This window comes from Heteronotia binoei, chromosome 5 (assembly GCF_032191835.1).
Source record: "Heteronotia binoei isolate CCM8104 ecotype False Entrance Well chromosome 5, APGP_CSIRO_Hbin_v1, whole genome shotgun sequence".
NCBI lineage: Eukaryota > Metazoa > Chordata > Lepidosauria > Squamata > Gekkonidae > Heteronotia > Heteronotia binoei.
Window position 1 is genome coordinate 21,654,398 of NC_083227.1, and position 24,790 is coordinate 21,679,187.

The following is a 24,790-nucleotide window of genomic DNA, read 5'->3' on the forward strand; positions in this document are numbered from 1 at the left end:
AAACTTGTCCCACATTCCAATAATTTTTATGGATTCTCTCCTCTGTGAATTCTCTTGTGTTGATTAAGGCCTGATTCCTGACAAAAGCTCATGCTACAATCTGAGCACTTAAATGACTTCTCCCCAGTGTGAATGAGTTGATGCGAAGTGAGGTGGTGTCTCTGTCTGAAGCTCTTTCCACACTCCGGGCACTGATAAGGCTTCTCCCCCGTGTGAATCCTCTTATGCTGATTAAGGCCTGATTTATCAGAAAAGCTCTTGCTACAATCTGAGCACTGAAATGGCTTCTCCCCAGTGTGAGTGAGCTGATGTGAAGTAAGGTGGTGTCTCTGTCTGAAGCTCTTTCCACACTCCGAGCACTGATAGGGCTTCTCTCCTGTGTGAATCCGTTGATGGTCAGAGAGGTTGCCACTCTGGGAGAAGTTTTTCCCACACTCCAAACATTTATACGGTTTCTCTGCTGTGTGAATCTGCTGATGGCTACTGAGGTGGGCACGCTGAGAAAAATTCTTTCCACACTCCAAGCACCGAAAGGGCTTCTCTCCTGTGTGAATCCTTTGATGTGTTATGAGGCTTGCGTGCTGACTGAAGCTCTTCCCGCATTCTAAGCATTTATATGGCTTCTCCCCTGTGTGAATCCTCTTATGTTGTTGGAGGCCTGATTTATGGGAGAAACTCATGCTGCAATCTGAACAATTAAATGGCTTCTCCCCAGTGTGAACGAGCTGATGTGAAGTAAGGTGGAGTTTCTGTCTGAAGCTCTTCCCACACTCCAGGCACTGATAGGGCTTCTCCCCTGTGTGAATCCTCTTATGTTGATAAAGGCCTGATTTATCAGAAAACCTCTTATTACAATCAGAGCACTGAAATGGTTTCTCCCCAGTGTGAGTGAGTTGATGTGAAATAAGGCTTACTCTACATCTATAGCTCTTTCCACACTCCAGGCACTGATAGGGCTTTTCTCCTGTGTGAATCCGTTGATGGTCAGTGAGTTTGCCACTCTGAGAGAAGTTTTTTCCACACTCCAAACATTTATAACGCTTGTCTTCTGTGTGAATCTGCTGGTGGCTAATGAGGTGGGAACTTTGAGAAAAGTTCTTACCACACTCCAAGCACTGATAGGGCTTTTCTCCTGTGTGAACTCTTTGATGTGTAAGGAGGTTTACAAGCTGACTGAAGCTCTTTCCACATTCTAAGCATTTATATGGCTTCTCCCCTGTGTGAATCCTCTTATGTTGATTAAGGTTTGATTTATGAGAAAACCTCATGCTACAATCTGAGCAATTAAACGGCTTCTCCCCAGTGTGAACGAGCTGATGCGTAGTAAGATGGTGGCTCTGTCGGAAGCTCTTCCCACACTCCAAGCATTGATAGGGCTTCTCCCCTGTGTGAATCCTCTTATGCTGATCAAGGCCTGATTTATGAGAGAAGCTCATGTTACAATCTGAACAATTAAATGGCTTCTCCCCAGTGTGAATGAGTTGATGTGACATAAGGTGGTGGCTCTGTCTGAAGTTCTTTCCACACTCCAAGCATTTATAGGGCTTCTCCCCTGTGTGAATCCTCTGGTGTAAAGTAACACTATCCTTCCAGATGAAGCTCTTCCCACACTCCAAGCAGCCATATGTCTTCTTGCCTGTTTGGATTTTCTGGTCTTTCTTAACACTGGACATGCAGCTGAACCTTACCCCTTTCACAACACACTTATCCCTTACATTTTCTTTTTGCATTTTGCTTTCTTCTCGGATCTCATTCTTGCTTCTGCCCTGACAGGCAACCAATTTCTTGCTGCACTTCTGTTCTCCTTCCCTTTTTCTTTTCCACAACCTCAGAGGTCCACCTCGATCCCAAAATTCCACCTTCAGATCCTCGTCTCTTTCTGAAGATTCCCATCCCGGTTGCCCTTGTCTCTCAGTCCCTGATACAGCTCCTGCTGGAAAGGAGAGAGAAATGAAATAAGAACCCCAAGAAAGAAAGACCATTTAGAAGAAGATGATATTGGATTTATATCATGCCCTACACTCTGAATCTCAGAGCGATCACAATCTCCTTTACCTCCCCCCTCCCCCACAACAGAAACCCTGTGAGGTGGGTGGGGCTGAGAGAGCTCTTACAGCAGCTGCCCTTTCAAGGACGACTCCTGTGAAAGCTACAGCTGACCCAAGCCCATTCCAGCAGGTGCAAGTGAAAGAGCGGGGAATCAAACCTGGTTCTCCCAGATAAGAGTCCATGCACTTAACCACTACAGCCTGTCATTATCAAACGGTACTTTCTGAAATAGGAGGGCTGGGAGAGCATCTATATTACCACAAGCAAGAGAAAAGGGCAGGCAGAGGAAATGGGGGACAGAGGGACCAGAAAGGCAGACCAAAGAGGAACTGCTTCTCTGCGTTCCAATGGCTGTGGGACAGTCCCTCTTGCTCCAAGGACTCTGTGGCAGCACAACCACAGCATCTCCATGCTCCTAACTTTGTGGAGATTTTTGTCCCCCAAGGACAGTGAAGGAAAAGTCAGCTTTTTTACCTCCTTTGGAACTTCCCCATATACAGAAAGTTTCCTCATTTGCAAAATGTATTTCTCTGGACCATTTCGATGCCCCCCCTCCAAGGAATCTCCACAAGGCAGCTTATAAAATGAAATGCAACAAAGCCAGAAAAGCTCTTAAAACACAGCTCTCAAAACCCCAGGTAGAGTGTCCAACAACAAAATGTGGAAATGGATTTTAGATATTGCTCTGGCTAAAAATTGATAACAACACCCTTTTTTGTTGTAAAAACAACCTTAATGATAAGTCTGGGTAAAGAGAAACATTTTGGCTTGGCAACTAAAAGAAAGTAGCGTAGGCTCCAGGTGAGCTTCAAGGCATCCCACAGTCAAGATGTCAACCTTGATATTAGCCTGTCTGTCCATCACCCACCCAGACTCCAAAAGGAGGGCAGAGCTTCTGAGGCTAGACAGTAGAGGAGGAAGCAGTCTTTTCAAGTGACTTGTCCCGAAACCATTCAGGGCCACCTTATATGGGCGAGGACCTGTCTACCTTAGGGACCGTCTCTCCCCACAAGTTCCCGTGAGGGTACTTAGATCTGGAGTGCAAAACTTACTATTGATCCCCGGGCCGAGGGAGGCAAGATTGAAAACAACTAGGGAAAGAGCCTTCTCAATCGCGGCTCCCCACTGATGGAACCAATTTCTACAGAAGGTCAGAGCCTTGCGGGACCTTGCCCAATTCTGCAAGGCCTGCAAGACAACGTTGTTTCAGTTAGCTTTTAACTGAGACTGTCAATATATCAGCTTTAAAGGAGGCATAAGAATACTGAACGCCATCTATAACCAAATGGCAATTAGCACCGAACTGTTTTATACTGTTTAATTGTTTTAATTGTTTAATTAATGCTCAATTTAACTGTCTTATTGTGATTTTATTATATGTTGTGAGCCGCCCCGAGCCCGTTTAGGTGGGGAGAGTGGGATATAAATCAATAAGTCAAATCATATGGGTTATAATTGTGCCCAGAATAGGCACTCGCCACAGATCTTTTAGCACCAGGGTGACAGCATCCTAGAATCTTGACCCAGACAGTAGCCTGGCTACCCCATTCAGATCCAACTGAAGTTCTGAAAAGCCACCCCAAAAATCAGGCCAATGAGGACTGTCAGTTCCATATTGCAAATCTCGCTTGTTTTGCTTCTGTAGTAACAAAAGGGAATCCACTGGGAAATATGAGGAGAAGAAGAAGGAGAAGAAGAACGCAGATTTATACCCCGCCCTTCTCTCTGAAAGAGTCTCAGAGCAACTTACAATCTCCTTCATCTTCTTCCCCCACAACAGACACCTTGTGAGGTGGGTGGGGCCGAGAGAGATCTCCCTGAAGCTGCCCTTTCAAGGACAACTCTTGAGAGAGCTATGGCTGACCCAAGGCCATTCCAGCAGCTGCAAGTGGAGGAGTGGTGAATCAAACCTAGTTCTCCCTGATAAGAGTCTGCACACTTAACCACTACACCAAACTGGAACTTCCTCCCTCCCCACAACACATCTCCCTTTCCAGGATGTCAGAGGAAGGTGTGTGGCCTAATAACACTAGGAGGGGACCTGATAAAGGTAGGCCTGCAGGAAAATTTGCAGCAAGGCCCAAGATCTGAATGTGAAGGAAAACTTGTCCTGAGGCCTACAAGGTGCTCCACTCCTCAGCCTCAGGCCTCATGACACAGAAGAATATAAGATCAACAGGGTACGGACTAGAGATCCTTCTGGGATAGGCCATGTTTGTTTTCCTGAAGGAACCCCCGAGGCTTCTCCCTCTCACCTAGTTCAGTTGAGAAGGGAATGTCCTCTTGAGATCCTCCTGGTAAACTCTCCAGAGCTTCTCCTGAGGCAAGGTCTTCTTCTTCTTTCGAGGTCCCATCTTCTGGTTGGAAGGAGGGAGAAACAGAAGAGGGAGGACATTGGAGAGGAGCAAATTATTGTGTAATTATTAGCCTGTTAGGAGTGTAGCCCCCTCTCTGGGTTCACAACTGGACAGGACTGGACTGTTAGTAAGAAAATGCTCCTGTTGGGGTAGTACTCCAGCACTCACCAGCTACCTACTTAGAGATAAATAGTAGAATCTAAGAATTAATCCAGCATGGAGAAATTTCTGATGAGCACACACATTCATCCAATCCCTGGACCAAGGGAGGCCAAACTGAAAACAACTCGGGAGCAGGCCTTCTCAGTAACGGCTCCCCATTGGTGGAATCAACAACCAGCCGAGGTTCGAGCCCTGCGGGACTATAATCAGTTCCGCAGGGCCTGCAAAACTATCCTTTTTCAAATGGCCTACAAGATTGAATCCTGAAATGACATCTAGCCATCTGATATACGTCGTTCTGTGTTATAGCACCTTATTTGTTGTGGTTTTAATTAATTAATCTATTTATTCAATGTATTTTATTGTATTTTACCGTATAATGTATTTACTGTAATTCATGGCACTCTCCATGTCTGTGAGCCGCCCTGAGCCTGCCTCGGCGGGGAGGGCGGGATATAAATAAAAATTATTATTATTATTATTCATGAAAGCAATGTTTAGTAACTATTTACAAAGCTGTTTAAACAACATCCTGGCTAAAGCTTAGGAGGCTTCACTAAGGTGGGCAGCCATGTTGGTCAGAAGCAGCAGAACAAAGTCTGAGCCCAGCAGCACCTTTAAGACCAACAAAGTTTAATTCGGGGTATAAGCATTCCTGTGCATGACCACTTCTTCAGATACAGCGAAGCAAGACTTCCACAATGTAGTGCGTTCTTTCAGTTTGTAACTGACAGATTACAATGTGGAGAGCATGTGTAGTCACCATGAAAGAATATCCATGGCCTATAGTGTGAATTTTTAGTAATTGCACATCACACGGGAAAGCAACACCTAGTTTTAAAAAAATATATTTTTCATATATTTACTCCTAGACGTGTGTTGTTTTATACTACTAATATTGACTACTGAGGAAAGCCCTAGGGGACCAAAACGTGTACGGTCTATTGGTCATAAGACATATCTATCAATTGTATATGTGTAATTATTACCTCTACGTGTAAAAGGTTTAAAGAGTCTGATATTTGGACAATTTCTTCAACCTATTTTATCTTTTACTAATATGTACACCATAATAGATATTTGTATTTTTATAATAATTTATTTTGACAGCTTGACCTTCATAATTCACATATCTTGGATTGAATCCCCACCCCTTTTTTTTGTTTATTGTGTGTGTGGGCTGCCACTAAATTGAAAAGGGGTATTTATGAGCAATCATTCATGCTACTAACAGACCATTGCTCTCTGAAATGGCTGCAAACAACAGAAAATGCTAACACCTTATTGCACCAGGTGGTCCTGGTGTATTCAAGTGTACAGTCTTAACAATCTTCATATCAGAAAACAGAACAACCAGTGATGGTCAGTGACCTGTTAGTGACCAGCCTGGACCAATGAGAAACCAGCAACAACCAGGCATTTCAGATAAAATCCATGAGAGCTGGAGTCAGATCAGAGGACCAGCATAAGAACATAAGAGAAGCCATGTTGGATCAAGCCAACGGCTCATCCAGTTGAACACTTTGTGTCACGCAGTAGCCAAAAAAATCCCAGATGCCATCAGGAGGTCCATCAATGGGGCCAGGACACTGGAAGCCCTCCCACTGTCCCCCTCCCCAAGCACCAAGAATACAGAGAATCACTTGCCCCAGACAGAGAGTTCCAACAATACGTTGTAGCTAATAGCCAGTGATGGACCTCTGCTCCATATGTTTATCCAATCCCCTCTTAAAGCTGTCTATGCATGCAGCCGCCACCACCTCCTGTGGCAGTGAATTCCATGTGTTAGTTACCCTTTGGGTGAAGTACTCCTTTTATCCCTTCTAATCTGACTGCTCAGCAATTTCATTGAATGTCCATGAGTTCTTGTATTGTGAGAAAGGGAGAAAAGTACTTCTTTCTCTACCTTCTCTATCCCAGCAAAAAGCATCTGATCAGATGAGTACTAGCCATAGGGTGAGATGAAAAACTTATTTTTGCAGAGGCTATACCAGAGATAATGGTGGAGGTTACCTCCCCAAGTCAATGGCATTACCAAACAGAAACTGCATGCTGTTCTTAAAAAGAGACAAATGTTCCCCTATAAAGAAGCGGGGTGTTTTGCTAGGTAAGTATTTCATGTGTTTTATTTCTGTGTTTTAATGTTTGGTTTCATATGTGTGTTGCTGTGGTTTAGAATGCAGACTTCTATCAGAAAAAAGAGGGGGACACTGGATTGGTGACTGAAATGTGTTACTGTTATGACTGGCTGGTAGCCGATCCTAGGGGGCTGAGTTCACTGGGTTTGTAGAGACGTGTTCTGAGTTGACCAAGAGAGAACAGAGCATTACAAGAAAAAGCCTTTCTTCCTCAACAGTCCTCGCCTATCACCTGGGTATCCCCCTTCAGTGTCTCCTTGCTGGCTTCTCAACCCTACAATGGCACCTCCTACATGCATGCCACACTGAGATTGTGCGACAATATAAGGCAGATATTCTCATCATTTTGGAGGTCTTGCCTGGATGTTTCCAGAGGATGGCTCTGCAGGGCCTGAGGCAGGGGGTCTTTCCCAGCAGGGGGTCTTTCCCAGCCCCCTTCCAGTCCGATACCCTTTTACATTTCCTTGAATTTAACCAGAAACTTTCGATATACACAATGCTCCCTCTAAGTTGTGGAGTCTTGTGAGCAAACATTCTATTTTGTGAGCTACTGCCATTAAAGTTGTGAGCTACTGCATAAATTAGTTTGCTCTCGGGCCATTTTTCCTGAGCTAAGACTAAAATATGTGAGCCAGAGGCTAAAAAACTGTGAGCTAGCTCACACTAACTCATCTCAGAGGGAACACTGATCACAGGAGCTCTGCCACTGAACGAGGGACCCTTCTCCTATCCAATTTCCGGTCCTCCCCAACTTTCCTGTTCCTCTGTGGGAGAACAAAGAGATGCCAAAATGCAAGAGCTAGAAGAAGAAGAAGAATTGCAGATTTATACCCTGTCCTTCTCCCTGAATCAGAGACTCATAGCGGCTTACAATCTCCTATGTCTTCTCCCCCCACAACAGACACCTTGTGAGGTAGGTGGGGCTGAGAGGGCTCAAACAGCAGCTGCCCTTTCAAGGGCAAGTCCTACGATAGCTATGGCTGACCCAAGGCCATTTCAGCAGGTCCAAGTGGAGGAGTGGGGAATCAAACCCAGTTCTCCCAGATAAGAGTCCGCACACTTAACCTCTACACCAAACTGGCTCTCTAGGGAAGAATGGAAGGGATCTGTTGGGATGTGTTCTTTTCGGAATGTTTTTAACGCATTCATTTGGAGGCCCTGTGGCACACGTGGACGCAAAGAGGTACGTTCTGTTCTCTGTGAGGGGCGAGTGCTTGCCCTGAAGTCACAGAGGGGCCCCGCAAGATGCTCCACCTTACCTTTACGTTCCACGCTCATTAGAAAAGGGGAAATATCCTTACCCACAGAAGCTGCAGACTTGTAATTTTCATACATGACTTCCCAGTAGAGGGCTCTTTGGGCCGGATCCAGCAGAGCCCATTCCTCCTGCGTGAAGAACACGGCCACCTCCTTGAAGGACACCGGAGGTCTCTGAAAGGCACATATTAGGGGAGGGCCCTGATTCCCAGAAGACAGTCACTTCAGGAGGGAAAAACAAAACTGCATATTTCACGTTAGCAGAATTAAAAAGAAAACGTTTCAGATGCTAAAGCCTGCTTCGGCGGGGAGGGCGGGATATAAATTAAATATTATTATTATTATTATTATTATTATTATTATTATTATTATTATTATTATTATTATTATTATTATTATTATTATTATTATTATTATTATTATTATTATTATTATTATTAAAAATACCATCTTGAACCCTAATCTGGATAGCCCAGGCAAGCCCGGGCTCTGCACAGAAAAACCTGCTCCTTGCTTGACTCTGTTTCTTTAAAACATTTCTGCTCTGGCCTGGATAGCCTAGGCAAGCCCGCTTTCATCGGATCTCAGAAGCTAAGCAAAGCTGACTAAGGTTAGTACTTGCATGGGAGACCAGGCCTGTAGCCATAGCGGGGCCTGTGGGGGCACTGCCCCCTGATTTTCAGGCAGGGCCTCCAACTCCCAGGGTGCAGCCTGCTTTTTGTCTTTTTGCCTCGGCTCAGCTGGCAAAGTGTCATCAGCTGCAGCCAGAGCCCGGTGAGCTGAAAAGCAGCAGGCGGAGAGGAGGGAGACAGAGGAGTGGGAGGCATGTAGAATGGGCTGGGGATAGGGAGATGGAAGGAAACGCCCCTGCTTGCAAGCTAGGTACAGTCCCTTCTTAACTCCAAAGTTTTAGGGCTGGCTGCCTTGACTTGGCCACTTTCAGAGCCTCCCCCCATCCCAGAAAATGTCTGAGAAGCTGCAAGCCCCACAGTTGATGGGAAAGGGTGCCCCCCCACGACTTTTTAAATCCTGCTATGGCCTTGGGGAAGACTGTCCTTGAAATACCCAGTTGAGAGGACCCAGGCAGGCTTTCAGCCACCTCTCTGAGTATCCTCCAGGCCCCCAGTAGGGGTCAGTCAGCAGAGGTTGACATGACTTCCAGGTGCAGATACACACACACAAATACCAGAAAGAAAAGAAAATACTATCTTCCGTGTGGCAGTAATAGACATACACAGAGGTGGATTTTTAACACAATGATTCTTCTTTAAACATTTTTGTTTCAAAAAGCTGTCATCTAGTGGAGCTAAATACGGTCTTGTATTTTTGTTCTATCCCCCCACCAAGGTCTTATATCTTTGTTCTATTCCTTCCTGCCAAGAACAAGTTGTATAATGAAAGACTGAAATAGCTGGGTATGTTTAGCCCGGAGAAGAGATGACTGAGAGGTGATAGGATCACTATCTTCAAGTACGGGGGTGTCGAATATTTGCAGTTTGAGGGCCGAATCAGGCCCCCGAAGGGCTCCTATCAGGCCCCGAGCAACTGGCTGTCATCTGCTTCCTTCTCCATATATCTTGCTTCCTTCCGCATAACAGCTTGCTTTGCCAGGCACTCCCAATTGCACAGCAGAGCTACTGAGCCAAGCTTCTCTTTCTTCTATTGGCTGAAGCTCCCCCCCCCAGTCCCCTGGGGAAGGAAGGAAAGAGCCAGTGCTTCCTTTGCTCAGTTCCCTGGATCCCATGGGAGAAATACAAAGAAAGCATCTTTAAAACCAACGAGTACTAATGTTTTAAACATGTTTTAAGTTTTTTTAAAAATATATATTTTGGTTTGTCTGTGTTCTTTATAAAATTTATATCTCTGCTACCTAATCTTAAACAGGTACACACATGGCCCGGCCCAACATGGCTCGGCCCAACCCAACATGGCCTGGCCCAACAAAGTCTCATTTATGTCAGATCCAGCCCTCATAACAAATGAGTTCGACACCCCTGTTCAAGTCCTTGAAGTGCTGTCATATAGACTAGAGCAGGGGTGGCCAACGGTAGCTCTCCAGATGTTTTTTGCCTACAGCTCCCATCAGCCCCAGCCAGCATTACTGATGGCTGGGGCTGATAGGAGTTGTAGGCAAAAAACATCTGGAGAGCTACCATTGGCCACCCCTGGACTAGAGGATGGTGCAGAATTATTTTCTGTTGCCTCAGAAGGTCAGACCAGAACCAAAGAGTTGAAATTCACTGCCACAGGAGGTGGTGGCGGCCACAAGCATGGCCACCTTCAAGAGGGGTTTAGATAAAAATATGGAGCAAAGGTCCATCAGTGGCTATTAGCCACAGTGTGTGTGTGTGTGTGTGTGTGTGTGTGTGTATAAAAATAATTTTTTTTGGCCTCTGTGTGACACAGAGTGTTGGACTGGATGGGCCATTGGCCTGATCCAACATGGCTTCTCTTATGTTCTTAAATTAAATCAAGAGAGTTTCCGGCTCAACATTAGGAAGAACTTCCTGACCATTATAGCAGTTCTTCAGTGGAACAGGCTTCCTTGGGAGGTGGTGGGCTCTCCTTCCTTGGAGGTTTTTAAATAGAGGCTAGATGGGGATCTGGTTTGGTGTAGTGGTTAAGTGTGCGGACTCTTATCTGGGAGAACCGGGTTTGATTCCCCACTCCTCCACTTGCACCTGCTAGCATGGCCTTGGGTCAGCCATAGCTCTGGCAGAGGTTGTCCTTGAAAGGGCAGCTGCTGTGAGAGCCCTCTCCAGCCCCACCCACCTCACAGGGTGACTGTTGTGGGGGAGGAAGGTAGAGGAGATTGTGAGCCGCTCTGAGACTCTTCGGAGTGGAGGGCGGGATATAAATCCAATATCTTCTTCTTCTTCTTCATGGCCATCTGACAGCAATGCAGATCCTGTGAATTAGGCAATTCACGAGAAGGAGGGCAGGAGAACTAAGCATTCATTCTTCGTTCTCATAGCCCTTTCTTACATATTCAGGGAAATGCTGGTTGCCACTTTGGGGTCAGGCAGCAGTTTTTCTCCAGGCCAGTTTGGCCAGGGATCCTGGAGGTTCTTGCCATCTTCTGGACATAAAGCAGGAGTCACTGGGGAAGTATGTGTCTGTGTGGGAGGAGGCATTTTTTAATTTCCTGCACTGTGCAGGGTGTTGGACTAGATGACTCTGGAGGTCCCTTTCAACTCTGTGATTCTATTCAGATCAAACTGATCCTTGGAAAGGGAAGGGAGAGATGTGGGGCATTATAGAACATCAACATACCGCTTCTTAGTGGCTTCTAGATATTTGTGCTTGTTGCACTGAATGCAATCTGTAATGCCTCAAGAGATTCCGGGGTGGAACGAACAATAAACGTACTACAGACGTTTATATTGTTCTGCAGAAAGCTGGCAGGATGTCGGGCTGGTTGCAAACTCCTTATAGTATAATAATAAGGTTTATATATATAATATAATAAGGCATATACAAATGCCTTAAGGTGCAAGCAATTTGGGACTTGGGTCCACCCCCCCCACCCCCCTTCCTGCAGGCGCCTCACAACCAGATCTTTCTCTCCGTTTCCCCTTCGTTCAGTTCATCCACTATTCTTCTCATCCGCAGCTCCATTCTTGCAGAAAATCTCTTGGTGGGGAGGGGGGTGGGAATCAAAAACTCACCTTTCCTTCCAAGAAGCAAAAAATGCCAAACTCTCCCTCCGCACGGGGAGAGCACGGAAGAGAAGCATCCCTGCTGAATTCCATGAGGTTTTGCTCGAAATCTGGAATTAAAAAGAAAACTAAAGGGAACGCTGAATGTTTTTGCATTCCCCTTAATTCGTCTCCTATGCCAAGAAAACCCTAGACGGTTCTCTTTCCGGGTCGGAGGGGCTTTCTGGGCAACGTAGTTTTCAGCTGGAGAACAAAATGCAATATTTAAGTCCTGAAGATTCGGGCAGAAAAAGGTATCTCTTCCCTCCGACTCTCTTGGCATCCGTTCCAGCTTAAGCACTGCTCCCTAATTCCAAGCTAATTCCCAGGGGCGGCTGGTTTCTTACGCGGTGTCCCACTAGTGACCAGGAGCACAGGTAGCTTTCAAGAGGGGATAGGGTTGCCAATCCCCAGGTGGAGGCAGGGGATTCCCCCGGTTTGGAGGCCCTCCCCCCCACGTCAGGGTCATCAGAAAGCGGAGGAGGAGGGGAGGGAAATGACTTCTGGGCACTCCATGATTCCCTATGGAGACCGATTCCCATAGGGTATAATGAAGAATTGATGAACATATGAAGCTGCCTTCTACTGAATCAGACCCTTGGTCCATCAAAGTCAGTATTGTCTTCTCAGACTGGCAGCAGCTCTCCAGGGTCTCAAGCTGAGGTTTTTCACACCTATTTGCCTGGATCCTTTTTTGGAGATGCCAGGGATTGAACCTGGGACCTTCTGCTTCCCAAGCAGATGCTCTACCACTGAGCCACCGTCCCTCCCCAAATCTGCAGGTATCTGGGGCTCTGGGGTGCTGTTTTTTGAGACAGAGGCACCAATTTGCAGCACAGCATCCAGTGCCTCTCTTCAAAACACCCTCCAAGTTTCAAAAGGTTTGGACCAGGGGGTCCACTTCTATAAGCCCCCAAAGAAGGAACCCCTATCCATTATTTCCAGTGGAGGGAAGATATTTAAAAGGTGTGTGGTCCCTTTAAATGTGATGGCCAGAACTCCCTTTGGAGTTCAATTATGCTTGTCACACCCTTGCACCTGGGTCCACCCCCAATGTCTCCTGGCTCCACCCCCAAAGTCCCCAGATATTTCTTGAATTGGACTTGGCAACCGTACAAGGGGATGAGGCACATTCATGGTAGAGGGGCCCGTCCGTGGCTGCTAGTGGGGCTTCCGAAGACAAGGGAATCTCCATATTTAGAGGCAGTCCACCTCTCTATACCACTGCTGGGAGATGTCTTAAGGCTGCTGCTGGTGGGAATAAGCATCGGTCTCTGTGTCCTCTTGTTGGCCCACCAAAGGAACCAGTTGGCCACTGCGATGCTTGACATAAACTTGCCAACCTCCAGGTGGAGCCTGGAAATCTGGGATTTCAGCTCATCTCCAGACTAGGATTGCCAGAGTGCAGATGGCAACCCCCAGCAGCAATCAGAGAGCAGGGACTGGTGTTAGGGCTGCCAATCCCCAGATGGGTTACAACAATGAAGAACCTCAGTATAACCATGGTAAGTAAGAAAAGACAAGACAAACTGTGTGGCACTATATACACAAAGAGATCAACTAACCAGCTTATGGAACTTGTCACTAAAAAGGCCTCTATGCTAGAGGTCTGGATATCAGCAAATATAACACAAAGTTTTAAAAGGGGCCCTGAGGGAAGTGACGGAATTATACAGGTCAGCTAGCCTAACATCTGTTCCAGCTGAATTAGTAGAATGAATCTATCCATCCATCCATCCATCCCAGGGGTGGCTAAACTTGCTTAACGTAAGAGCCACTTAGAATAAATGTCAGATGCTGGAGAGCTACAGGACATGAACTTCAGATGTTTGAGGGCTGCAAGACAGGAAGGAAGGAAAGCAAACAGTTGGGGGAGGTGGAAAGAAAGCATCCTTAAATGTGTTTCCGAAGCCGCTGGCTTGGAAAAGTGATTTAAAGAGACAAATGCATTCTTAAAGCTGGCCAACGGAGCAGTGGGGGCTTTGAGAGCCACATAATATGTGTGAAAGAGCCACATGAGGCTCCTGAGCCACAGTTTGGCCACCCCTGATCTATCCATCTATCTATCATCTATCTTGCATCTCCTTGCTTCCTTCTGGAGCTTTTTATTTGTAGCAGAAATCCCTTTGCATATTAGGCCACACTCCCTGATATAGCCAGTCTTCCTGGAGCTTACAGTAGGCCCTGTACGAAGAGCCCTGTAAGCTCTTGGGGGATTGGCTACATCAGAGGGGTGTGGCCTAATATGCAAAGGAGCTCCAGCTACAAAAAAAGACCTGCTTCCTACTCTCTTTCCCACCAACCTACCTACCTTTTATCTGCCCCCCATCTTCAGTTACATTTATTATTTATTTATTCATTTATACCCTGCCTGTCTTGACAATGGGGACTCAGTCTTGACAAATGGGGACATCATTCTCCTCTCCTCCATTTTATTCTCACAACAACCCCGAGAGGTAGGTTAGGCTGAGAGCCTGTAACTGGCCCAAGGTCAAGCCAAAACAAAGCAATGGGACAACAAAACCCAACTCAAAGAAATAAATTAGGAAAAACACAAACAAAAAAAATTGAAGCAAGCTGCAAAAATGTAGAAATAGAGAAACTAAAATAAAAGTACACTTTAATAACAACAATGAAATCTATTCACACAGTGTACACCGGAACGCACTAGTTTCTCCTTACGTCAGTGTTAAATCTACATATATCAGGCTAAGAGCACAGAAAAATATCACTGCAAACACCTGAAAAACAATGTTTATAAAAATAAAAACCAGAATACGAAGAAAATACTTTCTAACACGCACCTATATCTGTCAAATAAACTACATTACCAAATTTGAATCAATAGAACAATGTATATTCTGCTCAAATATTCTGTGGAAGAGCCAAATCACTAGAATTGAGAAACTGCTTACTTGGGTGGGAAAGGGAGACATCTGTGCATTGAGTAACCCAATTTGTAGGAACCTCCTATATTTTCCAAGGACTAGACTCTTAAAGAGAGAGGCAGTGCACAATCAATATGCATCAAGTTGGTTTTTTTAACCCACAAAACAGGAGTTCCACGTACTTCATTTAAACCACAGGGCATCAATGCCTTCAGCCTCTTCTTAATAGTAATTGCTGTAGTTCTGATGTTGAAGCAGTAATCTTCTCCAGGACAAAATTCTGTGCAGTTGGCTTGGCTGAATGTGACTGGCCCAGATAGGGTTGCCAGCCTCCAGGTGGGGCCTGAAGATTTCCCTCTTTTACAACTGCTGTCCAGCTGGCAGAGATCAGCTCCCTTGGAGAAAATGGCTGCGTTGGAGGGTGGACTCTGTGGCACTCTACCATGCTGAGCCCCCCCTCCCCTTTTACCCTGCTTAGCCACTATGATCTGAGATCATCTGACAAGACTGGCCTAACCTGAGCTATCTACAGCAGGGCAGTACTGATTTACCTTACCTCACAATGTTTTTAAAAACATCTTCAGTGGGTAAAAGAAAAAAGTCTACTTCTGTTTCAAGAATTAAACCTTCCTTTAAGGGTAGGAACATTTCTTGTAAATTAATTAGTTCAGGAAAAAAATAGGCATTTATCCCATTTCTCTGTGTTGACCCTCCTATGCCAGCTTGGTGTACTGGTTAAGAAAGGCAAACTCTAATTTGGATAAACAGGTTGATTCCCCACTCCTCCTCCGCATGAACACAGTTCTCTCAAGAGCAGTTCTCAAAAGAGCTCTCTCAGTCAGTGTTCCCTCTAAGCTGAGTTAGTGAGAGATAGCTCACAGATTTCTAGCCTCCAACTCACACATTTTTGTCTTCGTTCAGGAAGGATGACCCCAGAGCACACTCATTTATACAGTAGCCCACAACTTTAATGCCAGTAGCTCACAAAGCAGAATTTTTGCTCACAAGACTCTGCAGCTTAGAGGGAACATTGCTCTCAGCCTCACCTATCTCACAGGGTGTTTGTTGTGGGGAGGGAAGGGAAGGAGATTGTAAGCCACTGTGAAACTCCAAGCAAAGGGCGGGGTATAAATCCAGTCTCTTCTTCCGTGCACAATGTCAGATTTTTGAGAAAAGCTCTTATTATACTGCCATCATTTAAATGATGTCTCCCGTGTGAATGCTTCCCTGTGAAGTTTTCCCTTTAGTGTGGTTTGATGATGAATGAGGGTTGTGCTCTGACTGCAATGCTTCCAACCCTCTGAGCATTTTTAATGGCTTCTCACCTGTGTGAATCCTTTGGTGAACAGTTAGGTGGGTATTCTGAGAGAAGTTCTTTCCACACTCATAGCATTTGTATGGCTTCTCCCCTGTGTGAGTCCTTTGATGTTTAATGAGGTTTGCATTCTGGTTGAAGCTCTTTCCACACTCAGAGCATGTATATGGCTTCTCCCCAGTGTGAATCCTTTGATGTATAGTGCGGTAGCCACTGGAAGAGAAGTTCTTACCACACTCCAAACATTTATATGGCTTTTCCCCTGTGTGAATCCTTTTATGTTTATTAAGGCTTGATTTATCAAAAAAGTTCTTATTACAATCTGAGCATTCATATGACTTTTCCCCTGTGTGAATATTTTCGTGTTTATTAAGGCTTGATTTATCAAAAAAGCTCTTGCTGCAATCTGAGCATTTATATGGCTTCTCCCCTGTGTGGATCGTTTGGTGACGAGAAAGGGTTCTGCTGTGACTGAAACTCTTTCCACATTCCAAACACTGATATGGTTGCTCCCCTCTGTGAAGCCAAAAATGTAATGTAAGGGCTGTACTGTGACTGAAGTTATTCCCACACTCCAAGCATTTATACGGCTTCTCCCCAGTGTGAACTCTTAGATGTGAAGTAAGGTGTGCTTGCTGATTGAAACTCTTCCCACACTCTGAGCATTTATATGCCTTCTCTCCTGTGTGAATCCTCTTATGCTTATTAAGGCCTGATTGATCAAAAAAGTTCTTGCCACAATCTGAGCATTTATATGGCCTCTCCCCTCTGTGAATTCTTTGATGTGTAGCAAGGTCACCACTGTGAGAGAAGTTTTTTCCACACTCCAAGCATTTATATGGTTTTTCGCCTGTGTGAATCCTTTTGTGCTTAGTGAGGTTGCCACTGTCAGAGAAGTTCTTTCCACATTCCAAGCATTTATACGGCTTCTCCCCTGTGTGAATCCTTTGGTGACGAGTAAGGGTTGTGCTGTGATTGAAACCCTTCCCACATTCTAAACACTTATATGGTTTCTCATCTTTGTGTAGCCAGAGATGTAATGTAAGGGCTGTGTTGTGACTGAAGCTCTTCCCACACTCCAAGCATTTAAATGGCTTCTCCCCTGTGTGAATCCTTCGATGTGAAATAAGGTGTGCATGCTGACTGAAGCTCTTCTCACATTCCAGGCATTTATATGGCCTCTCTCCTGTGTGAATCCGTTGATGTTTAGTGAGGTCGCCACTATAACAGAAGCTCTTTCCACACTCCAAGCATTTATATGGCTTCTCCTCACCTGTGTGAATCCTCTGGTGATGAATAAGGCCTGTGCTCTGACTGAAGCTCTTCCCACACTCTAGACATTCATATGGCTTCTCCCCTGTGTGAACCCTTTGATGTTTAATGAGGTCACCACTTTGAGAGAAGTTTTTTCCACACTCCAAGCATTTATATGGCTTTCCCTCTGCATGACTCCTTCGATGTGCCATGAGCATTCCATGCTGACCAAAACCCTGAGCACACTCTAAGCATTCACATGGTTTCTCCCCTTTGTGAAGTCTTTGACGGTCAACAAGGACTTTATCGTGACTGAAGTTTTCCCCATATTCCATGCATTTAGGCAGGTTCTCAGCTGTTTGGATTTTCTGATTTTTCTCATCGTTGGCTTTGCAGATCACTTTTTCATTCACAGGGCTCTTAATTCTCATTCCCTTCTGTATTTTGTCCAGGTTTGGGACTTCATGCAAGTTCTTGCTTTTATAAGCAACTGCTTCTTTCCACTGCTTCCATTTTGATTCCATTTCCCTTCTCCACTGCTTCTTGGCTCCTTCTTGGTTCCCAGGGTCTTCTTCTGCCTCCAGATCTTCTTCTCTTTCTACAGACATCCCTCCTGGATTCCTTGCATTCTCTGCCTCCCACTCATCTTCCGCTGGAAAAGAGAGACAGAAATTAAGTAAGACCACAGGGAACAAGTACTGCAGAGTAGGAGCAGGGCCTTTTTTGTAGCAGGAATTCCTTTGCATATTAGGCTACACCCCTCAGATATACCCACGCTCTTGAGCGTGGGCATAAATGAGTGTGGGAATATACCCAATGCATTTATATACATATTCCCACACTCTGAGCATTTATATGTCTTCTCTCCTGTGTGAATCCTCTTATGCTTATTAAGGCTTGTTACAAAAGCTCTCACCCTAGACCTCAGTTTAACCCAAAGACGAAGATGGGTTAGTTATATTTGCTACAATGACAGAACAGTTAGTGTGTGGGAGAAGCTGTGGGTTAAAAAGCAATCTTTCTTCTAAATTAAACAGCTGTTCTTACACAGAAAAAGGGTTTGCTTAGAAGCAAAAAAGCTTCATTACTTCAGTGTTGTTCAAACACATAAGGGTTTTCTTTATGCTGTTCGGTTCTTGGCTTCAAAATAAGTACAGTTCTACTTCTTTTGCTAAAATTCCATAAACAGACCTAGCCACAAAGATTTGCTTTCAGCATTTGCCATTTAGATAACATCTTCCCCCAAAGAATACAGACTTATCTCAGTTCACAGCACTTCGCTCACATGAAAGCCCTTATGATTCCCTCAGGAGCCAACATGTGAGCTCTTGGGCCTTGTGCTGGCTGACAGAAGTGTCTCCTCAGTCAACACAACTCCTCTCTTCCCTTCATCCATTAAACTGGTTGAGGGGAAGCCCAGTGGCTAAACATCCACTGGGGAGGTGTGCTGCCTCCACCCTGTCATCTTCATAAGAACATAAGAGAAGCCATGTTGGATCAGGCCAATGGCCGATCCAGACCAACACTCTGTGTCACACAGTGGCCAAAAAAACCTCAAGTGCCATCAGGAGGTCCATCAGTGGGGCCAGAACACTGTTGCCCCTGAGGACTCCTGGCTGTACACCCTCTCACTGTTGCCCCTGAGGACTCCTGGCTGTACACCCACACTGCCTTCTTAATCCTTGTCTCTGAAGATTTTTGCCCCTTTGACAGTCAGGTGAGAAACCAGCATTTTCTTTCCTGTCTAGGCCAGTCACATATGCCAAAAGACCCCCTGGTTTCAAATTGGAAACAAAGTAATAACTAACATCATTTTGATATCCTTGCTTGACCTATTTTCCTTTTGAGGGGATGGGCAGGAGCCCAGCTGCATTGCTTTAAGAGGCATGAAGTTGGTGTCCACGAGGGAACACAGAGAATGAGCAGGCAGTGTGAATGACCAGGACTTCCTCCCCCCCTAAATCTCCCCATCCAAGATAACATATTCACTTTAGGGCACAAAGAAGAGACTGTTCTTGGCTCGGTTTCTTGTTTCCCCAACAAGAAAGGATATTGACTCTCACCCTGCTCAGCTGGGAAGGAAATATCACCTTGAGATTCTCCTGGTAAAGTCTCCTCTGTTTCTTCTGAGGCAAGGCCTTCCTCCTCCTTCAAGGCTTCATCATCTATGTGAGGAAGAAAGAAAGAGGAATATCTGACTATCAAAAGAGGAAAGGAGCAAATTCTTCTAGGATGACTTAGAGAAGGCTGGACTGTCCTACAGAAAACATGGAAACTTTTTATGGTTTGCATCTGGGCCAAAACGGAGGATGTCATGCTACGGAAGTAAAATTCAGAGCAGGACGCAGCAGTCTTTCTCAGATCAAATTAAAAAGGACTCTAATTCTCATACCCTGAAGGGTCATAAGAACATAAGAGAAGCCATGTTGGATGAGGCCAATGACCTATCCAGTCCAACACTCTGTGTCACACAGCGGCCAAAGCCCAGATGCCATCTTGTCCTCTGCTACACATACAGGGAAATACCTTCTGGTAGCTCTGCTTCCTTAGAGTCCTGGATAAACTGCTCTTCCTCTTTCACCAGGCCAGAGAGGCTGCCATCTTTACAAATCAGAGATCTTCCTACACCTGGGGAAATTCAAGAGAAACACGCTATTGACATATGACTTTATATACAGCTGCACATTATCAAGTTTTGACTGGTACTTCCTTTGTTTATTTCATTGTCAATTCCGCATGGAGCTCTTGCTCGGTGCTTCCCCCAAAATGTAGTGAATTACAATTTGACTTCTGCGTAACATCACAGTACTTTTGACCAAGGTCTCCCCTGGCTCTGCTTGAGGGTTCCCCAAACTTCCTCTGGCACTATCTTTCGGATTGCACCCAAACAGATGTGGGGAAAGCAAGTCAAAAATCCACAGCAAGACAGATGTGTATGTCCTTGGGGAAACTAAATGGGATCCCCATTCTCAAGACACTTGAGGGTCCCCATAACTAAAGAGGTACCTGATGGTAGCTCTACTTCTTTGGAATCTTGGACAAACTCCTCTTCCTTTTTCACTAGGCAAGAGACATGGTCATCTCTGGAAACTGGAGATCCCTCTGTAATTAAGGAACAAATCAAGAAAAATTGACCTTTTTTTCCCTTAAATACATTTCAGATAATCTAGGTTTTTTTAAAAGTTTTTTTTTTTGCTTTTTTAAGGGAATACAGAAAAAAGAAAGGGAATAGGGAAAGGAGTGGAATACAATATAAAGGTAAAGGTAACTCCCTGTGCAAGCACCAATTGTTTCTGACTCTGGGGTGACGTTGCTTTCACATAGTTTTTATGGCAGACTTTTTATGTGGTGGTTCCCCAGTCATCTACACTTTCTCCCCAGCAAGCTGGGTACTCATTTTACTGACCTCAGAAGGATGGAAGGCTGAGTCAACCTTGAGCCGGCTACCTGAAGCCAGCTTCCACCAGGATCGAACTCAGGTCGTGAGCAGAGCTTGGACTGCAGTACTGCAGCTTTACCACTCTGCACCATGGGAGCTCATGGAATGCTATATAGGAGCAATTTAACTGGTATAGGGGAATGTCATGAAGAGACAGAACAGAATGATTTAAAGGGTCAGGATAATGGCCTACTCAGTATATTCTGTTTTTTTCATATTACATTATCATTTTTGTCTTATCTACGTGATCTAGTTTTAATGGATATTCACTATACATATGTGAGGGGACAAATTTGAATTTGTGAGCCTGCCTTATAGTCAGACCAGTGATCAATCTAGGTAGGCATCTGACCAGCAATGGTTCTCTCAGGTGCCAGGCAGAGAAGGGTCCTTCCTAGAAGTTGCTGCCTGAGATTTGGTCACTGGAGATGCTGAAGGTTGAACCTAGAACGTTCTGCATGTAAAGCAGGGGCTCTAACCACTGAGCTATGGCCCCCTCGACACAGTCGAAGGCTGTGATATCGTGAAGTTAGCCCACCAAAAGGAGGAAGAAACCAGACCTACAGCTGTTATTCCTTGGGAAAGTCCTGCATTTGTTGTCCTGATTAACATGGAATCTGACATGAGTTACACTCATGAGAAGGGCCGCAATTTTTAAAAAGACACAGTAAATAAATAAATTCTACGAAATTAAAAGAAGGGGGGAGGGGGGGAGAGAAAGGAAGACAGAGGGAGAGAAGGAAGGAAGGGTTTAAATTTGCTGAGACTGAGAGGGGAAAAGATCTTGGGGTAGTAGAGGATAGCTCAATGAAAGTATCAACCTCAGTGTGCTGCACCAGTGAAAAAGGCCAATTTTGTGTTAGGGATTATTAGGAAAGGGACTGGCCACAAAACGGCCAGTATTATAATGCCCTGTACAGATTTATGGTGTAGCCTCATTTAGAATACTGTGTACAGTTCTAGGACACCATCATTTCAAAAAGGACATCATGGGGGGAAAGTACAGACAAGGGCAACCAAGATAATTAAAGGTTTGGAGCACCTTCCCTATGAAGAAAGGCTGAATAGCCTGGGACTTTTCAGTTTAGAAAAGAGATGACATGATAGAGGCTTACAAAATTATGTGTGAGGTGGAAAGAATTGACAAAGAGAACTTTTTCTCCTCCCAAAATACAAGAGCTTGAGGGCATCTAATGAAGCTGATGGCCAGTAGATTCAGGATGGACAAAATGAAATATTTATTTACACAGAGGGTGATTAAAATGTGGAATTCACTGTCAGAGCATGTCGTGATAGTCACAGAAATAAACAGCTTTAAAAGGGGATAAGGAAGATTAATGGAGGATAAATCTATCAGTGGCTACTAGCCATGGTGACTGAAGGGAAACTATACATTCAGAGGCACTCAACCAGTTTGGTGTAGTGGTTAAGTGTGCAGACTCTTATCCGGGAGAACCGGGTTTGATTCCCCACTCCTCCACTTGCACCTGCTGGCATGGCCTTGGGTCAGCCATAGCTCTGGCAGAGGTTGTCCTTGAAAGGGCAGCTGCTGTGAGAGGCCTCTCCAGCTCCACCCACCTCACAGGGTGTCTGTTGTGGGGGAGGAAGGTAAAGGAGATTGTGAGCAGCTCTGAGACTCTTTGGAGTGGAGGGCGGGATATAAATCCGATATCTTCTTCTTCTTCTCTGTATCCTGGAGCTGGGAGGCAATATCAGGGGAAGGCATTGGCTTCTGTGCCCTGTTGTTGGCTGTCCAGAGGAACTGCTTGGCTACTGCTACTGCTTGGCTACAGGATGCTGAACTAGATGGACCGCTGCTCTGAACCAGCAGGACTCTTCTAATATTCTTATGACACCTTTTATTTGGATTGTGTTTTATTAAAGACTGAACACATGGAGCTCCCTTGGGAAAAAAAATTCTAAGGAATACCCTGAAATGGCAGCTTCACTATTGTGCTTCCTCCAATCCTTACCTGACAAGAAGACATTTGTACACCCTCCAGGCTCCTTAAAATTCCAGAGGAATGGGACCATTTCCCTTGGATGCAGCTGAGAAGAAGCTAGGACTGGCCCAGAAACCTGAAGTCCTTCCAGGGACAAAACAAAACAATATGGAAGGATTGAGACATTCCACAAATGTTTGTGTGCCAAGAATATGCGCACACTTGTTTTATAAGGAAAAAAAGCTATTTCTAATAAACTATCAACAAGATACTTGTCCTGAAATGAGTCCAAATCTGTAAACAGACATAATGTTAAGGAGGACAATGAAAAAGGAGAAATCACAAGGTGAGTAGATTTTTCAGATGTGGAGTGAAAAGCTGGGACATCCAGAGGTAAGCTGTTTTCCAGGGGTATGGTGGTAAGAGAATTCCTGTTAGGAGGGAGGGGATATGAGCTCTGGGAGGACAAAGAGCCCCTTGTAGTTCTTCCAAGTGGCCTGAAAGATATTCCCTGAACTGCAGAACAAAGAAGAGGGAGGGAACTCCAACCCCACCCCCCAATCTTGGGCCCACTGAATGCTCTGAAAGTATTGGATGGTCCAGGAGAAAGTGGAGGTGGGCCTAGACAGTGCCCAGCTTAGCCCCCAGGCAAGGGAAACTGGCAAGGGACAATAGGGCACAACAGCAAGAAGTGATTCTTTCTCGACAATGCACCACCTTTAATATCTCCTGCCTGGCTTCTCCACCTCATAATAGCACCTCTTGCCTGCATGCCACACGGATGCTATGAGACAATATATGGCCAATACTTTCCTCCCATTTTCCAAGATCTTGCCTGGATGTTTCCAGGGGGTGGCTCTGCAGGACCTGAGGATCGGGGACTTTTGACATGCAAAGCAGGTGCCACTGAGCTAGGGACCCTCCTCCTTCCTATTCAATTGCTAAACACCTCCCCAATGGTACTTAGCTTCTGGTGCTCAAGCAAAGGACTGTGGGAAAACCAATACACGGAAAGGCTGCAGAAGAGAAACAGAGCTGCAGAGATCTGCTAGGATGCAATGACTTCTGAATGTTTTTAATGCCCTCATTTGCAAATACAGTAGAAGACAGAAACAGGATACAGGATGATCTTGACAGGCTGGAAAACTGGGCTGAAACCAATAAAACGACTGCATTTAGGTAGGAAAAATCCAATGCATGGTTATAGGATGGGGGAGACTTTTTTGGCAGTAGTATGTGCGTAAAGGATCTAGGGGTCTGGTGGACCATATGCTGAACATGCATCAATAGGGTGATGCAGGCTAAAAAGGTAAATGCAATTTGGGGCTGTATTAAGTATTGTGTTGACATCATGTCAAATCACTTTGACTCTCCTCTGGTAAGACCTCACCTGGAGTATTGTGTTCAGTTTTGGGCACCACAGTTTAAGAAGGATATAGACAAGCTGGAATGGGTCCAAAGGACGGCAACGAAGATGGTGATGGGTCTGGAGACCAAGTCCTATGAAGAAAGGTTGAAGGAGCTGGGCATATTTAGCCTGGAGAGGAGGCGGCTGAGAGGTGATATGATCACCATCTTCAAGTACTTGAAGGGCTGTCAGATAGAGGATGATGTGGAATTGTTTTCTGTGGCCCCAGAACCAATGAGTTGAAATTAAATCAAAAGAGTTTCCACCTCAACATTAGGAAGAACTTCCTGACCATTAGAGTGGTTCCTCAGTGGGACAGGCTTCCTTGGGAGGTGGTGGGCTCTCCTTCCTTGGAGGTTTTAAAACAGAGGCTAGATGGCCATCTGACAGCAATGCTGATCCTGTGAATTTAGGGGGAGGTATTTGTGAGTTTCCTGCATTGTGCAGGCAGTTGGACTGGATGACCCTGGGGAGGTCCCTTCCAACGCTATGATTCTATGATTTGATGCACGTGGAAAGAAGACGTACATTTTGTCCTCTTTAATACCAGCTTGGTTTTATAAAGGTGCAATTGACTCCTATTTTGTTCTACTCTTCAGACCAACATGGCTGCCTATTTGGATTTTGCCCTCTGTGACAGGTGAGTGCTTGTCCTGAAATCAAAGAGGGGCCCTGGAAAATGCTCATCCCTTCACCTTCCAAGTTCATGAGAAAAGGGGAAAAATCCTTACCCACAGAAGCCGCAGACTCATAATTTTCATACATGACTTCCCAGTAGAGGGCTCTTTGGGCCAGGTCCAGCAGAGCCCATTCCTCCTGTGTGAAGAACACAGCCACCTCTTCAAAGGAAACCGGGGGTCTCTGAAAGGCAGATGGCTCCAT

At 45.3% G+C, this 24,790-nt stretch overlaps 2 protein-coding genes across 2 annotated transcripts; both read right to left on the minus strand.

Annotated features, from left to right (window-relative positions):
• Window positions 1-17,491, minus strand: LOC132571212 (zinc finger protein 208-like). Its single transcript, XM_060237930.1, has 2 exons — window positions 15,865-17,491; window positions 1-1,626 (listed from the first exon to the last, which is right to left on the minus strand). Exons 1-2 carry the CDS (start codon window positions 17,451-17,453, stop codon window positions 27-29), a joined length of 3,189 nt encoding a protein of 1,062 aa, XP_060093913.1. The 5' UTR covers window positions 17,454-17,491; the 3' UTR covers window positions 1-26.
• On the minus strand, window positions 17,470-24,790 carry LOC132571829 (neurotrophin receptor-interacting factor homolog). Its single transcript, XM_060238622.1, has 7 exons — window positions 24,640-24,790; window positions 22,531-22,644; window positions 20,125-20,220; window positions 19,645-19,746; window positions 19,182-19,283; window positions 17,537-17,770; window positions 17,470-17,486 (listed from the first exon to the last, which is right to left on the minus strand). Exons 1-7 carry the CDS (start codon window positions 24,788-24,790, stop codon window positions 17,470-17,472), a joined length of 816 nt encoding a protein of 271 aa, XP_060094605.1.